Source organism: Mandrillus leucophaeus, unplaced genomic scaffold (genome assembly GCF_000951045.1).
Source record: "Mandrillus leucophaeus isolate KB7577 unplaced genomic scaffold, Mleu.le_1.0 Scaffold377, whole genome shotgun sequence".
NCBI lineage: Eukaryota > Metazoa > Chordata > Mammalia > Primates > Cercopithecidae > Mandrillus > Mandrillus leucophaeus.
The window spans coordinates 28,811-47,116 of record NW_012103998.1 but is presented as its reverse complement, the minus strand read 5'-3'; the positions used below and the strand labels follow the sequence as shown (position 1 = coordinate 47,116).

Below are 18,306 nucleotides of genomic sequence, written 5' to 3'. Positions count from 1 at the left end.
AACAAATTCACACAAACTTATTTATACCCCAGTTGCTCTAAGGGGCTCACAATGAGTGTATCCCCTTCTTTGACCCTTCCCTACAGCAGAATAAATGTAAATCAGATTGCTGACCAGGGCAGCTTTCCTGAAGTTGATGCTAGAGCCAAGGTTTTAATGGCAAGGTGAAGCTGTATAAACAAGGTGCAGAAAGCTGTTCTGGGAAATGGCTCAGCTGTGGGAAGACATGAAGTCCTGTAACACAATGGTGACTGTCAGATTTTATAACTGGCTCAATATTTTGTAAGATTAAAATATCTCATCAAGGAGATGAGTAGTGGAAGGTTACTTTAGAAAGGTAGGTAAGGGCCAGAATAGATAAGGCCAAAGAACTGGTATTAGGGGATGTGAGAGAGGCTAAATAGGCCTCTTCCCATTATGACTACAGTGCACACTTCCCCTAGGGTTGATGGGGAATCTGCCAAAAACAGCTTGTATCTAGCCTAGCCTTCTAGCAGAATGTCTTATAAATCACTTAGTGATGTAAATGCTTAAGACTTCATGAGGTCAGTAATTGTGCCATTTCCCATAGAAAGCAACTCAATATAAGAAGTGGTGGTGATGTGGCCTTTACAAATGACTTTTTAAATATGGATTTTTTGAAAGGAATTGTTTTCTCAATAGTTAACTCACTGTATCAGAAGGTATATGGCTATATGGCCCAGAGATATGGGAAGTTTATTATTGATGAGATCCCGTTATTAGTCCTTTACTTAAAATAGTTGAATTATGCATCTTTAATTGCACTCAATGTGTTAATACGATCTGGAGGTAAACTTACAGATTTCTTAACAATAAAAGGGGGATTCTTAGACTGAAAACTCTATGGGGCTTTTGAATTTATGAAAAATGATCCATTATACTTGAAAATAGACAAGAATGCCCAACAGAGATAATTAATAAATATTTTAAATTAGATTCTTCGTTCATGGAGGGAATATGACCTGGCAGTAATGATTATAAATTATGGGAAAAAAATGTTGGACATCACACCGGGATGCAAGTCTCTGTTTGATGGTAGTAATGAACAAGAAGAAATGCCAGAGGAGGTAACTGTTTCTGTTTCTCATTTTTAAACCTATGTTTAGTTTGCATCTTTTAGGGTTAATGTAGTACTATTAAGCGTATTAGAAAATTGATAAGTTTTACACTTGTTATATTTACATATAAGTAAAGTATTATAGTAAAGAGCTTTTGGGTTTTATTTTTGTTGTTGTTATAGTCAAGAAAATGAAAAAGGAATCTCTGCTAGCATACTGAATAGTCCCCATCACCAGTCCCAACCATCAGTTAGGTGATGATAGAGAGCTTCTTACACCCAGTTGGACATTGGACTTAAAAGCTCTCTAAAGTCTCTTCCAAATCTAAGATTTTACTGTTCTGGGTGGATCATCGAATGTAGCAAATACATGTCAGCATTTTTTTACTTTGTGTTCAAAGTAGATTTCTGAAACTCACTGTGACACCTACATTCTCTTCTTTATGAGACTGCTAATTTTTGAGATGAACTTTTAATATCTGCCTTCCAAGCATGAGTCTTACAAGAGCTTATGCTTATTGCCTTTCCTTGAAACTATGTAGTTACATATTTTTGTAGATCAAGTTTTGACATGTTACTTAGTTCACTGGGTTGCTTTCTTTCCTTTCTTTCTTCCTTTCTTTTCTTTTCTTTTCTTTTTTTTTTTTTGACAGTCTCACTCTATAGTCTAAGCTGGAGTGCAGTGGTGCAATCTTGGCTCACGCAGCCTCTGCCTCCTGGGTTCACGTGATTCTTCTGCCTCAGCCTCCGAGTAGCTAGGATTATAGGCATGTGCCACCACACCTGGCTAATTTTTGTATTTTTAGTAGAGATGAGGTTTCACCATGTTGGCCGGACTTGTCTTGAACTCCTGACCTCAGGTGATCTTCCCACCTTGGCCTCCCAAAGTTCTGGGATTACGGGCATGAGCCATTGTGCCTGGCCAGTTCATTGGGTTTCTGAGGGTACTAGGGATTACTTGAAGTCCCTTCCATGGCTTGGGTGGAGGTAGAGGCTCTCATCCCTGACTCTGTCTCACTTAGAGTAAGCTCCATTTCTATCTCTGTGATATGTTGAATTTCCAAGTAAGCATTTGTTTGCCCAAAAAATCTTTAAAAAAATCACCACTGTTTTACTGGATGACTTTTTAAGGTATAATACTTTTTTTTTTTTCTAGTTGGGAGGATGTTTTGTCTAGAGGGATTTTTGATTAAGCTGGAAGCAATTTGAGGGTTGGTTGTTTGTTTTTTTCCATGCAGTGTCTACTCTCAGAGTCCATCAGCCTTTTTATGTCACCCAGGCCTTGACTCAGGGCCTTCCACATCATGGTAGGACAGGCCTCATGCCTCTCTCCTTGAAGCTTATAGTCCAGCAGAAGTTTGTGATTCTTTCATCTAAGATTGTAGAGATTGTTAATTTATAGGAGTCAGAAATTATTAGAGCTACTCAAGATTCCTTTAAACCTGAAGGGGCTTGAAAGGTTTTTTTTTGAACAAGAGACATTAACAGGTCAGTTCTCAGGCTTAGACAGGAAAAATCTGGTAGTGAGCCTGAGTGCGCAGACAGGCCAATTCTTAATCCACTAATTACTGATCTCCTTATGTTTCAATGAAAGGCAAAGTAGCAAAGGCAATTAGCTTAGTTGTAAAGAAGCTCCTTCTGGGAAAAAGAAAGGGAAAAAAGAATAAAGGGGTACATTTCTGAGGGCAGGCTGGGAATTGTCTTTTCAAGATTTTTAGAGACATATCCTCGGCTGCTTTGAGAATGCAGGTTTTGGAGGGGGCTGGCTAAGTAGGTGAAAGTTACTGGGACAAAGGGAGAGGGAAAAGAAGCAGTATTTTGGTCAATCTCCATGAAACACAGTACTGTGTCTACATTTAATTAGAGCACAATAACTGTTATTATTCATTGTTATTAATTAATATTGTTATGTGGATCATAGTTTTATCTACCAAGTATGAAAGTATGAAAACAGAATTTAAAGAATGTTGTTTGAAAATGACAGTTGTCGCAACACGTTAAAGTACATTTTGACATTTAACCAATGTTTCTAGGATTCTTCTAAGAAGTCTTTAAAGACTAAGAAGCCACAGCAGATACTATTGCCTGAAAAGATAAATGAACAGCTGGCCTTGTTGGAAACACACCTACTCAAACTGACAAAGCAATGTAATCATTTTTTTTTCTGTATACTTCCGTTTAGCATTAAGTTTTTTAAAACGAGAAAAAATTTTGTTCAAAGGATTAAGATGAGATTAGCATTTGGTAAACCCTTTAAGGTTTACACAGTGCTTTTATATCATTAATCCTAACAATACCCTGTTAATAAGGGATTGCTAACCACTTTTTACAGATGTGGCTCATAAAGATTAAGTGATTTACATAGGATTACATAGCTGACTTGGACTTGAGCCTGTGTCTTCTGACTCTAAAGCAGGTTTTCTCAACCTCGACACTATTATCATTTGGGGCCAGGTAGTTCTTTGTTGTGGGGACTGTCCTTGGCACTGTATGATATTGAGTAGCCTCCCTGGCCTCTACTCACAGAAGCACAGCACACCACCCCCTAATTGTGACAGCCATCTGGGTATCCTTGGTGGGAGAGTGGGAGGGGGTTATGGTGGCACAAAAATCACTGCTTTGAAGTAAAAAGTGCGACTGAGAAATAAAGGAATAATGTGAGTGTTAATGTGTAAGTGGTTTGAACCAATGCCTTCCAGAGTAGAAAGCAGAGTGAAAGATTAGTTTAATTTTAGGTCATCGTACTGTAGTGATTTCATAATAAACCAATGTGTTAATGCAATGATTGGTATTTTGGAGTTTGCAGCCTAGAAGGCTACTTGGGAAATTGAGTTAGTTTCTGGTGATGATTAGTATTGTCACATTTTTAAAAAGCAGGTATTTCAAATGTTCTAGAACAAGAGAGTGTCCAAATTTGAGCCTTAAACCAAGTATGAGGCTCTACTTTTGCCCCATGGCCTTTGGGGACGAGGTTACACTTGTAGAATTCCATGTCCCTACCTCACCTCTCCTACTGTGTGCCTCAGTTCTGTCTTGTGGGCTTCGCTGACTTGGATCTCTCTCTTTTAATATGTTCCATGCCTGTTTCAAGCATGGATTTATGAATTGAACTAAGTATTTGATTATTCCCATAATTGGTTAACCTAGCTTTAGGAAAGCTATAATCATCTTATTACTATATAAAGTATAATTCCTTAAAATATACAGTGTTCTAGAAATGTGAATTATTTATTTTCATAATATCAGTAAAAATATTTTACCAAGAAGCACAATGGGCTATAACTAGCTGAATAGTAAATTCTCCCTGGTGGTCTAATGGTTAGAAAAAGAATAGTAAATTCAATAACAATAATAAAATGATAGTTTTGTACAGTGTTTTCTGTGTGCCAGTTACTATTTTACAAAATATACTATTTTTATAAAATATACACATTAAAACTCATGCAACCTGTATATAAGAACCATATGAGGAAGGTACTATTATTGTCTTCATTATAAAGATAAGGAAACTGAGGCACAGAGAAGCTAAATAACTTTCTAAGGTTTCATAACTAAAAAGTTGTCATAGTTAGAATTTGAACCCAGCCAGTCTGGCTCCAGGCTGTGTTATACTTTACTGCCTTTTAAAGATAGTTTTGCTAAAATGGAGTAAATATAATTGGTAGATTTCTGAGTCTTGGGTTTGCTGATATATGACAGCTGTTAAAGAGGAGAGAATCATGCCTTGGAAACTCTTTACCTATTTGGTGGTGGACCCCTTAGCTTTTAGGGGGAACAGTGAAGCAAATAATTTCATCAGATTATTTTTATTTCCAAAATGTAATGCTATAATTGCTATGTTAAGGCACATAATTTAGAATAAATACTTTAGTATTTTCCTGTTTTTTCATGTCTTTCAAATAATTGTTATTGTGAATCACTCAAAAAAACTTGTATTTTGGGTTATTAAACAGAACATATAACTTTTGAATTTTTTAACCTTAGATGTTACATCTGAACTCTCAGGAGGAGAGGACCCTATATTTCTTTATCCCGTAGTTTTGAATTGGTCGGTCAAAGGTGCCGTGAAGGAAGGTAGGTGAACTGGATGTGTATATGCTGTTCACTCGATTTATCACCGAAGAGAATTAATTCTGTGGATTTTGTTTCTGTTGTCTACTTGAAGATTTCACCTGTTTTAGGCAGAATATTTTGAATTCTTACCCACTCAGAATAATGCAGAATCTTGATTGCCAAGTAATGAAAGAGACCTAAATGGGTACCTGATTTAAAGTCTGGAAAGACAGAATCTTGATGGTGGCTTATTTTGGTAGTGAATGGTGGTGTTATGAAGCTTACGAAAACTAGGGCGTTGAAAAATGTATTAGTGGCCGGGCACAGAAGCTTACACCTGTAATCTCAGCACTTTGGGAGGCCGAGGCAGGCAAATCACCTGAGGTCAGGAGTTTGAGACCAGCCTGGGCAACATGATGAAACCCTGTCTCTACTAAAAATACAAAAATTAGCCTGGCATTGGGTGGTGGGCGCCTGTAATCCCAGCTTCTCAGGAGGCTGAAGCAGGAGAATCGCTTGAATCTGGGAGGCAGAGGTTGCAGTGAGCTGAGATCATGCCACTACACTCCAGCTGGGGCAAGAGAGTGAGACTGTGTCTCAAAAAAAAAAAAAAAAAAAAAAAAGAAAAATGTATTAGTGACTTTCAAGTTTAGCTGATGAGAAATGGCAACATAATTGATTAATTCAGAGTGAAATATAGTAAAAATTAGGATTACTAGTTAGGATAATTATCAATAACTTTTTCCCCCAGTTAGTCATACATTAGAAGTGACCTTAATGAAATCTTTCTCAGTGCTGAGATATTTAGAAAATAAATTTAATATAGACTGTAAAACATTCATTGATATTAGAAAAACAATAGTTCACACCACATTTATTCCTATATACTTTTTAAAATGGAGAAATCTAAAAAGCAGATTAATAAACTTGCCTGTTGGAACAAAATGACTGCTAGCACTGGCAACCCTTCGGTACTAATAATTGAGTATATTGGTAACTATATCTGAACTTCCTTGTTATTACAGTTATGAAATTTAAGCAAAAACCAAGATTTCTGGAATTCTTTACGCAAGTTATGCTAAAATGCATGAATGAGGAAAAATTTCACCTTTTGGTAGAGGTAACAGCTCCTGTCCACGACTTCTTGAAAAGGTACTTGCAATTATCAGTTTTATACATATTAACAACTTTAAAAAATGAATATCATTGTCAGTTTTAAGAAATACAAGGTAGATGAAAAAGAGAGTGGAGTATATACAGCTAAAACCACCACCTAAGAGATAGTAAAAACTTATGTCTGTGTAAAGAAATAACTAAAACTAAAAATATATATACAGTGTACTCACAAATGAGAATCGAGCATGTTCATATCTCTAGCTGGAAACAGATGAAGTCTTTCGCTATTGAGTCAGGATGGCTAATAGTATCTCTAGGCCATCAGTTCTTTCTCACACAAGGTTTTGGCTCCAGTTTGGTCATTTCCCGCTTGTTTCTAATTCTTCTGTGGTAACAAATAGAGCCATTTCTTGGAGTTTCCATTTGTATATGTGAAGAGGGAGTTCCTCAAATAAAAGCAGTAAACCTTAAAACTGTCCCTCCTATTCTCTAAGCCTGAATGATTCTCTTTGCTCCCAAATAAAATGATAGTGCTTCACACCAATTATGAGAGATGCCAAATTAATCCAACTTTTCTTTTGCCAACTGAGAGTGGGCTTTTCTTCACTGGGCATTGATCTGTCCATCCCATTTTAATAAAAGTAAACATCAGTAACATGAAACCTGGTTTTGAAATGGTAGCAAAAGAGAAGCATTCCCTTAAAAACAAACAGAAAGATATTCTTTCTAAAATAGGTACTTCATTTATTAGAACAGAAGCTTAGAGTGTATATGTGCTTCATACTTTCCAAAGATAAAAGAAGAAATTGCTTATATTAAATGAAACAGGCCATGATAATAACATAATTGTTCAGAATTAGAGTTCTATTAAATTTTTTTAAAAACAGCTAAAATTAGATGTTTAGGAGGGTTGAATAATGTTTTTGATTCCAAAGAAAAACAGAAGATACTTTCAGTGTGCAGGCAAATGTGGAGGGCTGGCTGTGGAAGTCTAACCTAAGAATAAGAGATTTTCTGGAAGAGGAGTATAATATTATAATACTGTATTTATACTGTACTTTCCCCATGTTCGAATATGTTTAGATAAATAAATACTGACTGTTATGTTACAACATCGCCTACAGCGTTCAGTATAGTAACATGCTGTACGGGTTTGTAGTCTCGGAGCTATAGGCTGTACTATATCACCTAGATGTGTAGCAGGTGATACCATCTAGGTTTGCATAAGTACATTCGATGATGTTCACACAATGACAAAATTCCCTAACAAAGTATTTCTCAGAATGTATCCCTGCCGCTAAGTGACACGTGACTGTATGAATAGTTAAAACAATGAACAAGTCCTCAGTAACGTTGACTTGCATAAAAATTTTAAAATACTATTTATCACAATGAAAAGCGGTCAGTCAGAGCTCCACAGAACAGTGAACAGATCAAGGAGTGGATGAGTTTAATTTATTCAATGGATGAAGGTTCTGCTGTGCTTGGAGGAGAATGCTGAGATGGTGGCAAAGACTGTAGTCTAAATGTGACCTCCTCTCCTTCCCGTCTCTTTCTGGAAGAACATAACAACCTGGTCAAGCACGCTGGTAGTGAGGGAGAGAGAGAGGAGAGGCTGTAGAGAAGAGACCTAGCTGGTTGGAAATGGAAGGCAGTCTTAGGCTTCAAGTTGTGGAGGATGGCTCCCCAAGTCCCTTATGGTCATTGATCAAAGGCTTCTAATTTAGGCAGCAAAACTTTTGCCCAAGTGAATGTCAACTAACTGGGTGATTAGGATTGTTACAACTGAACTGGGGTTCCAGACAACCATGGGCTTAGGATCATCTTCATCAAAACTGGAGCGAAGGGGCCAAGATGGATTTGGGTCAAGTTCCAACCCCTAGAACTAGCTATCCAGGCTCACCCCGTCATTTCATTAGCCTTGCATTAATAAGACCCTATATTTTATTCAAGTTTTGGGATCCCATTTATCATGTTAAGCAGTTTTGCTGTACCTGGCTAGTGCTTATGAAGAAATATAAATTTTAAAAAAATAGAAATTTCAGGAAAAATAGGCAAGTATCAATAAAGGGACAGTGAGAGACTATAGTATTGGGAAAAGATCAGCTCAGTTCCTGTTGGTATTCAGAGGGCAGCAGTGGCTGGGAGCTTGCAAAAGATAGAACCAAAGAGATTGAAATCTGTTGGAAGCAAGGAAGCTTGTCTAGGATTACTTTTACAGTATTCTCCGAGTTATAAGGGAAGAAGTGTCCATGGTTATTTCATTTTCAATCCAGTTCTGTTCCATCTACATCATGCCTTCAACTCCTCTTTTTCCCTATAGAAGGCCCTATGGGAGTTTTTATTATATGATTATAACATACAGCATATTCTCTGTTATGCATTGTATAATGCATTTTTTGTTTTTTTTTTGAGACGGAGTCTCGCTGTGTTGCCCAGGGTTGAGTGCAGTGGCGCTGTCTCGGGTCACTGCAAGCTCCACCTCCCGAGTTCATGGCATTCTCCTGCCTCAGCCTGTCGAGTAGCTGGGACTACAGGCACCCGCCACCACGCCCAGCTAATTTGTTGTTGTTGTTGTTGTAGTATTTTTAGTAGAGACGGGGTTTCACTGTATTAGCCAGGATGGTCTCGATCTCCTGACCTCATGATCCACCCGCCTTGGCCTCCCAAAGTGCTGGGATTACAGGCATGAGCCACTGCGGCCTTCCTATACATTGTATAATACATTTTAAAACTTATTTATTTAGTCTCCTGTAAATAGGCATTTAAATTCTTTCTAATTTTTTATTATTATAAACAGTGCTGCAAAGGACAGGACATTCTTATACATATGTCCTTATGCATATGTGAGAGTTTCTGTAAATATACAGGGCTGTAGTTGCCAAGATATGAACATTTTAACTTTACTAAGTTATTGCTTAGTTAAGTTATTTAGTTAAGATATTGCTTAGTTAAGATATTGCTAAGTTGCTCTTAAACTTTTATCAATGTGAAAAGTTTCTGTTATTCAACATCTTCACTGACAGTCACATTTTATGATATGATTTACACTTTGCTATTTTGAGAGACTGACTATTTCATGCTGAACAGAGATATCACAGTCTAATTTATGCATAGGACACAAGCAGTTTTGGATATTCTTGCATAATTTCAGTGAAAACTTTAAAGACATATTACTTTGGGGGTAGTTCTGCACATTTTTGCAGGTCTTTTTGACTGACTTTATCTTTTTTATTAGGAGGAATGAGTCTCTACTTGGACTAATAAAAGTGAAATATAAGGAGAGTACTTTGAGTAAAAAAGTAAAAAAATATTTAAAGTTCAAAGCTGCAGTAATGGAAATTGGAAAAGTAAGTTTCGTATGAGTTTTGAATTTTAGGTAATGAAATTGAGAGATTCATGTATTTAGAGATGATTGGCTACATTTAAACTCATTATAATATGAAACAGAAGGATATACTAACAAGCATAATTTTATAATTACACAGTACAACTTTTAGATTAACATGTAGATATTGTTATAATCAGAGTTTTTTGTCTACAGGGGTATTTCTGTTGCCTTTGATAATAATTTTAGTTGAGGGTATGAACTACTGTATTTCAATGTCAAGAGATAAGCATTAGAGTATGAATAAATTATACTACTGTGTTTAAAGTTTGAATTTAACTTGTAAAATTTTATCTCCTCTATTAAGGGTGCAGAAATGTCACAAAGAGTAAGAAGTAAAAAAAAGGAAACTCTAAGAGATTTCATTTTAAAAAATCCAGCTATTTCTGAAATGGTGGCACATGAAAGGTATTAACTAATTAATTAATTCAATAAAAGTTTACTTGAGGGTAACTATGTGTTGGGCATTATTTTGGGTACTAGGGATACACTGGTGGATCAGACGGGTGAAATCGTTGCCTTCGAGGAACTTACATACTAATGAAAAAAGCATAGTAAACAAGTAAACACCTAAATAAACAAGACAGTTAAAAATGTTGATAAATGTTATAAAGTAAATGAAATAATATAGAATATTTGGCTTGACGTGAAGGTGGTGGTGGCAATAGTTTAGATAGGGTGGTTAGGAGAACAAATTGGTAAATTATCAGTGAACCTAAAGTTCTTGATTACAAAATATGGCAAAATGTTTAGTTTCTATTTTTATAAGTACACATGTATAAGAATTTTTTATTTATACATTATATATCTTACCTTCATGATCTAATGTTTTTCTATACCTGTTTAGTGATTTTGATTTTAATTTACACAACATAGATATTAATAGAACCAATTCTGCTTTGTTTTTATTTGCATTTGCCTACTATCTCTTTGATTATTCCTTCATTTTCTTTATTTAAATTATGACATATGGGTATAAAAAATAATATAACAACTATGCCATTTAACATGTAAAACCTTTCAAACACAGTTGAAATCCCCATGTACCCATCCTGGTATGCATTTCTGTTTTCCTCTATTCTGGAAATAATACCCCAAATTTCGTTATTATTATGCTGATGAGTGAATTCGTATGTCAACCACATATGTATATATAAGCCCCAAATAATGCATGCTATAATTTTTTCTGATTTGCTTTGGAAATTTGCTTTTTTTCTCTCAATATTATGTTTGTGATTTTTTGAAATGTCACCTATACATAAGTCCACTTTCTTAATTTCACTGCTGAATGGTATTTCATTATATACTAAATAAATATCATATAATAAATTATATAGTAATAGTATAATGCATTGTGTTTATTGTATGCATATTTCTGTATGCATAACACATACACGTAAATATGAATAACACACATAATTTAATATGCATAATATAAATAATATATATTTATTATGCATATATTATATAATATATATTATACATTGTATAATAAATGTTTTAAATGATTTATTCAGTCTCCCATAAATAAACATTGAAATTCTAACTTTTCACTGTTGTAAACAATGTTACAAAGGACATTCTTGTATGTATCTCCTTATGTATGTGTGAGAGTTTCTGTAGGGTAAATACATAGGGTTGTGGTTTTCAAGATATGAACATTTTAGCATTACTAGATATTGCTAAGTTGCTCTTAAATTTTTATCAATGTTGTGAAAATTTTCCATTATTCAAGGTCTTCACCAATGCTTGATTTTATTATCACATTTTTGTGGAACTATGTGGTATGAAATTTTGCCTCGTTGTTGTTTCAATTTTCATTTATTTGATTCCTAAGGTTAGGCATCTTTTTATGTTTTTATTTGGCCCAACGGTTTTTCTAGTCTCAGGACTGCTTGTTTGTATTCTTTGCACATTTAAAAACTTTTGTTTTCTTCTTTAGTTTTATAAGTTTGGATGCTAATGCTTCTCCCAGTTTGTGGCTCATCAGTTCACATTTTAAAGTTCTTTAATAATTAATTCAAAAGTTTTAATTCTTAATGGAGTCAAATATATCAATGTTTCCCTTTATTGTTTTGGAAATTCTTTCCTAATCTGGGGTAGTAAAGATATTCTCTTTGTGAATTTAAAGTTTTGATTTTCATATTTAGGAATTTCATTAATTTGTTTTTGTATATGGTGAGAAGATGAGTCCCCTTCATTCTCTTTTTTTTAGTTTTGTAACCGGTATTCAGTTGACCAGCACAGTTTGTTGAGTAGTCTATTCTATTGTCACTGTTAACTTTATCACTTAGCAAGTTTTCATATATGTAGCTTTGGGATCTCTTCTCTGTTTGATTAGTCTGTTAACTTATTCCTGAGTCAATATCAAACCACTGTAATTACTCTAGCTTTAAATTGAGTTTTGCTGTGTGAGGAACAAGTTTCTCCAGAATATTCTTTTCCTTCATGCAAGTCTTGGGTATTATTCAACAAAATGGAATGATTTTTTGATTAATACAAAAAACTCTACTATGATTTTGATAAAGATAGAATTGAATGTATATATTGGTATAGGAAGGTTTTTAAAAATTATTTATTCATTTTTTTTACACTGTTGTGTTTTTCTATTAGTAGACAGATCACTTTCTTAGGTCTTTAATGCCTTTCAATAAATTTCTATGATTTTCTCCATAACCATGTTATATATCTTTTGTTAGATACATCAAGGAACTGTTTTTTGATATTAGTGTAAATGCTATTTTAAAATTACATTTTTGAATTTTTCTATTCTTTGTATAGGTGTATAATTGATTTTTTTGCATACTGATCTTCTAAACAACTTGATAATTTATTTGTAGATACAGTTTTTTTTGTGTGTGTGGACAGTCATAATCTGAAGAGATAATGTTTTACTTATTCCTTTCTAATGCTCCAGCCTCTTCTTTCCTTTTCATATTTAGCCTACAGGCTAGGACTTAGAGTTTAATCAGGAAAAGCGTTTGTGGATTGTGGACATCCTTGTTGTAAGATGTGTATTTAAAACTTTTTTATTTCCAGATAATTATAGATTCATGTGCAGTTATAAGAAATAATACAGAGAGATCCCATATACCCTTCATCCAGTTTCTAATGATAGCTGTACAACTATAGTACAATATCACAACCAGGAAATTGACATTGATATAATCCACTGACCTTATTTGGATTATAGCAAGTTTGCATGCACATGTGTGTGTGTTTGTGTGTCTGTGTGTGTATTCTATGCAGTCTGTAGAATTTGTATGACCACTACAGTATGTAACCTTTTGAGATTGGCTTTTTGTGTCACTTAGCATAATTCCCTTAAGAGTCACCCAAGTTGTGTGTATCCAAGAATTCACTTATTATTGCTTGGTAGTATTCCATGGCATTAATGTTCCGTATTTTACTACCATTTACCTATTGAAGAGCATTTAGATTGTTGATTGTTTCCAACCCAATAGCATTTGACTATTAGGAATAATACTGTGATGAGCATTCATGTGCAGTTTTTACATAAACATAAATCTTCATTTTTCTGTGATAAATACCCAAGAGTGCAATTGCTTGGTCAAATGGTAAGCATGTTTAATTTTGTAAGACATCCTCCACTGTTTTGCAGACTGGCTCCTCATTTTTACATTCCCATCAACAGTATATGAATGATCTAGTTTCTACTCATGCTTTCCAGCGTTGAGTATTATTACGTTTTTTAAAATTTTAGCTATTAAAATAGGTGTGTAGTGATATCTCATGGCCTTAATTTGCATTTCTCTAATGGCTAATGATAGTGAACATCTTTTTTTTTTTTTTTTTTGAGATGGAGTCCTGCTCTGTTGCCCAGACTGAAGTGCAGTGATGCAATTTCGGCTCACTGCAACCTCTGCCCCCCTGGTTCAAGTGATTCTCCTGTCTCAGCTTCCTGAGTAGATGGGATTACAGGCATGTACCACCACCTCGTTTGACTAATTTTTGTGTTTTTAGTAGAGACAGGGTTTCACCATGTTGGTCAGGCTGGTCTTGAACTCCTGACCTTGTGATCCACCCACCTCAGCCTCCCAAAGTGTTGGGATTACAGGCGTGAGCCACTGTGCCCAGCTGAACATCTTTTTATATGGTTACTTGCCATCTATCTATCCTCTTTAATGAAATGTCTGTTTATGTCTTTTGCTCATTTTCTAATTGGACTGTTTTTATTTTTCTGTTGAATTTTGAGAGTTCTTTATATAGTCTAGATACAAGGTCTTTGTTGCATATGTTATTGGCAAAACTTTTTCCCAGTATGTAGCTTGTCTTCTCATCCTCTTCACAGAATCTTTTGCAGAGCACAATTTTTAAATCTTGATGAGGTCCAACTTATCAATTTTTCCTTTAATGGGTTGTGCTTTTGGTGGCAAACCTCAAAACTTTTTGCCTAATCGTAGGTCCTTTTTTTCCCCTGCTAAGTTTTATAGTTTCATGTTTTCCATTTAAGTTGTGATTCATTTTGAGTTGATTTTTTGCATAAGATGTGAGGTTTAGATTGAACTTCATGTTTTTACCTGCGGATATCTAATTGTTCCAATGTCATTTCTTGAAAAGACTATCCTTCCTCCATTGAATCACTTTTGTACCTTTGTAAAAAATCAGCTGGACATATTTGTGCAGATCTATTTCTGAGTTCTGTATTCTGTTCCATTGATCTATGTGCCTCCCTCTGCCAATACCACATTCTCTTTCTTTATTACTGTAGTTATAGAGTAAACCTTAAAATCAAGTAGAGTGATTCTTTCCACTTTATTTTTTTTACAAAATTGTTTTAGCTACTCTAGGATCTGTACCATTTCATATACATTTTAGAATAAGCTTGTCTATAACATGAATTTAAAGATCTATTTCTTGTACCATTTCATATACATTTTAGAATAAACTTGTCTGTAACATGAATTTTAAAAATATATTTATTATTTCCCTTCTAAGTACTATATTTGCTTTGGAGTTCGGGATGAAATCCTTTATCACATTTTGGAAACTGTCATCCATTTTTTATTTTCTAAGAGTTTTGTTATAAATTATGTTGAATTTTGTTTAATATTTCTTTTTCATTGATTTTTTTCTTTAATATGATCATGCAACAAACTGCATTATTACGTAAATGTTCAAGGATGCGTAGTATCTTTTTGCTGATACCACTTCTGACACAAACCATATGGTGTTTTCCAGCACCAACCAATTCTCCAGCACCAACCGGGCAGCCCCATATGCACTTCATGTAATTTCTCCTTAGGATAACATCCTGCATAATTATAGTATGAAAAGACAATTTAATGCTGACACTGTCGACACAGAGTTAGCAGCACATCCCACAAGTTAAAGGGCTTGGTTCCACAACACTGCCACCACTTCAGAGGCCGGTCACAAATGTGATCCCAGGATACCCACACTTCTGCCTAGCTGACTATAAATTCAGAGATTCCCTCCTCGGGTTCGAAAATTTGCTATAATAGCTCACAAAACTCAGAGAAACACCTTACATGTTTACTAGCTTAATGTAAAAGATACAAATGAACAGCCAGGTCAGGAGGTACATACCAAGGGCAAAGTCCAGACGGGTCCTGAGCACAGGAGCTTCTGTCCCTGTAGAGTTGGGGGCACCACCCTCCTAGCTTGTGGTTGTACCTACCTGGAAGCACCCTGAACCTCCTAGTTCAAGAGTTTTCATAGCCTGGCTTGCAGCCACCCTCCCCTCCAGGCAGTGGGAGGGGTGGGGCTGAAAGGTCTCACCCTCTAATCATGTGTTTAGTGATGATTAAGATAACCTCTATCCTGAGCCTAGCTAGAGGCTCTACCCTGAGTTGTCTCCTAAGCATAGACTTACATATGTTCCACAGGGACTTTCTGTGAGTAACACATTTCTTTCACTCTGGAAATTCCAAGGGTTTTAAGATCTCTGTGCCAGAAACCAGGGGACAGGTACCAGATATGTGTTTGTAGTATACCACACCATACCTGCACATTTTTACCAACGGATTCAATTTCTTTGAGATTACTATGTCTCTTTGAGTCTGTAATCTTTTTTTTATACTATTGGCTCTAAAGCAAGTCTCAAGAAATTTCAAGTAATTGGAATCATGTGAACCGTATTTTATTTCAATGCAATTAAGATAGAAACCAGTTTTTGAAAAGTTAACCAAAAAGATTCTATACATTTAAAAACCTGAAGGAGAAACAGAGAAATAATTAATGAGGAAAGATTGAAATTACATTCACATGTTGGATAACATTTTGATCAATGATGGACTGCATGTACACTGGTGGTCCTATACAATTATAAAATCATATTTTCACTGTACCTTTTCTATGTTTAGATGTACAAATACCATCATGTCATAATTGCCTACAGTGTTTATTATCCTAATCTGCTATAGAGGTTTGTAGCCTAGGTGTGTAGTAGGCTATACCATTTAGGTTTGTGTAAGAACACCCTATGATGTTCAAACAACAATAAAATCACCTAACAACACATTTCTCAGAATGTATCCCTGTCATGAAGTGACACACACTGTACAATGGTAATTTTAAAACAAAGAACTTGCTAGAAGTATGGTTGGGATTGCTTTGAATCCAGAAAACATGAACATTTAAGTTTTCTTCTAGCCATCTTTTAGCTGCATCATTTTATATATACATATATATGTGTGTATATATGTGTGTGTGTATATCTACCTATCTATCTGTCTGTCTATCTATCTATCTATCTATCTATCTATCTATCTGTCTATCTATCTATTTATTTTTTGGTCACCCAGGCTGGAGTTCAGTGCTACCATCATAGCTCACTGCAGCCTCAAAATCCTGGGCTTAAGCAATCCTCCTACTTCAGTCTCCTGAGTAGCTAGGACTACAGGCATGTACCACCACGGCTGGCTAAATTTTATTTTTTAATTGTAGAGACAGGGCCTTGCTATGTTGCCCAGACTGATCTTGAACTCCTGAGCCCAAGTGATCCTTCTGCCTTAGCCTCTCAAAGTGCTGGGATTACAGGCATGAGCCACTGCACCTGTCCTGCATCCTACAATTTTTTACTAAAAGTGTTTTCATTCTCATTTAGTTCTATATGTTTTTAAATTATCTTTGTAATTTCTGCTTCCTGTGAATAGATCTTGCATATCTTTGCTTTGATTAATTTCTAGGTATGTTTTTGAAGTTACTGGGAATGATTCTTTTAGAACTCTTTGTTTATTGACGATATGTAGAAATAGAGTTATTTTTGTATATTGACTTTCCAATCCTTTTCTCCTTTTCCTTTTTCTTCCTTATTATTCTGGCTAATCCCATCAATACAATGCTAAAACAAAAGTGATGTTAGTGGGCATATTTGTCTGATTCCCATTTCATAGGGAACACTTTCATATTTTCAACATTTTAGCATTGAGAATGGTATTTGTGGTAGGTTTTGTTCTGTGGATATTCTTTATCAAATTAACATTATTCTTTATTTCGATTCTCAAATTGCTCTAGATTTGGCTAGCTCTTCAGTTTTTGACATGTTTCCATCATTTCGTTGAGCTACTTCTTACCACAAGATGTTCGTCTTGTACACACCTTGTACAGCCCTGGAGTCAAGTGATTTCTTTTAGTGAGAAATGGTATTTAGAATCTAAGTTGTGAGGGCTACTAATGTGGCTTTGCTTCCAGTTCCTCTTGATAGACTGAGCTAGGAAATATATTTGTTCAGGTAAATTTATCTATCTAAATCTATCAATCATCTGTCTAAACATATCTATCTAAATATAGCATTCTCTGTCTCTGTCTCTCTCTCTATATATATATGTATCTAAAACCATAAATTCATTCTAATACCTGGAATTCCATTTCAAAACCACAGGATACTTTCCAGTGTTTTCTCTTTTTCTAATTGTAACTCTTTTCCCTAATGGTGAGAATCCTGGTTCTGCTAATGTCAATATGCTAGCTCATTTCCTTAAGCTAGAATGTATAGAAGGTAGTTTCAGGATTCCTAAATATTTTTTAATTCAGGTGTTTATCTGCTTCCTCTTGTGGCTTCACATCACTGAGCATTTGTGCTGATTGTCCTTGTGGAGCTCCCTCTCTGTGGGTGTACTCAGACCTGTTGCTCATGGAGACACAAATCAGGTTATTGGAGCACCTGAATGTTAAGAACTGTTCAGATGATAGAGGAAAAGCATTCTGTATCCTCTGTGGGCTGGCTGTGAATTCCGTTCCGAACCACCTGGAGTCTGTCATTCCCTTGCCAAGATACCTGGAGGAAGCCTATCCTGTCACTGATCTCCCTAAACTATCACACTCTCCGTAGCAAGGAAGTTGCAACCGACTGTTGACTCATCTTGGCCTTTTGAGGAGAATTGATCTACTCACATGGGGACAAGATTGATTTTCATTTTGGAAATTATATTTTTAACTTTCAGGATCAGCTATTAAAAAGATTCACGTTTATTGGGAAACCAAATAACATCACTAAAACCAACTAAACAATGACAAAAAGCCCTAAAATCTTGGATTAAAAGCAAATCATCAATAAACTAAAAAATATTTAGAACTGAGTGATAATGTAAACACTACACAATAAAAGAAAGCTGTCCTCCTTCCTTTCTTCAAATGTTTCCTCCTCTGTTTCAACATCTGCCTGCCTTCTTCCTATCCATCTTTC

The 18,306-nt window shown here is 35.3% G+C and overlaps 1 protein-coding gene across 1 annotated transcript in view; it reads left to right on the top strand.

Annotated features, from left to right (window-relative positions):
- LOC105546992 (cilia- and flagella-associated protein 54-like) overlaps positions 1-18,306 on the top strand; it is a gene marked incomplete at its 3' end in the record, with an annotated part of 116,459 nt that overhangs the window by 75,752 nt on the left and 22,401 nt on the right. The window contains exons 14-19 of the mRNA XM_011990340.1: positions 957-1,088; positions 3,112-3,226; positions 5,063-5,152; positions 6,157-6,283; positions 9,486-9,597; positions 9,943-10,043. Coding sequence (XP_011845730.1) covers positions 957-1,088; positions 3,112-3,226; positions 5,063-5,152; positions 6,157-6,283; positions 9,486-9,597; positions 9,943-10,043 — 677 coding nt within the window. The remainder of the gene's footprint in view (positions 1-956; positions 1,089-3,111; positions 3,227-5,062; positions 5,153-6,156; positions 6,284-9,485; positions 9,598-9,942; positions 10,044-18,306) is intronic.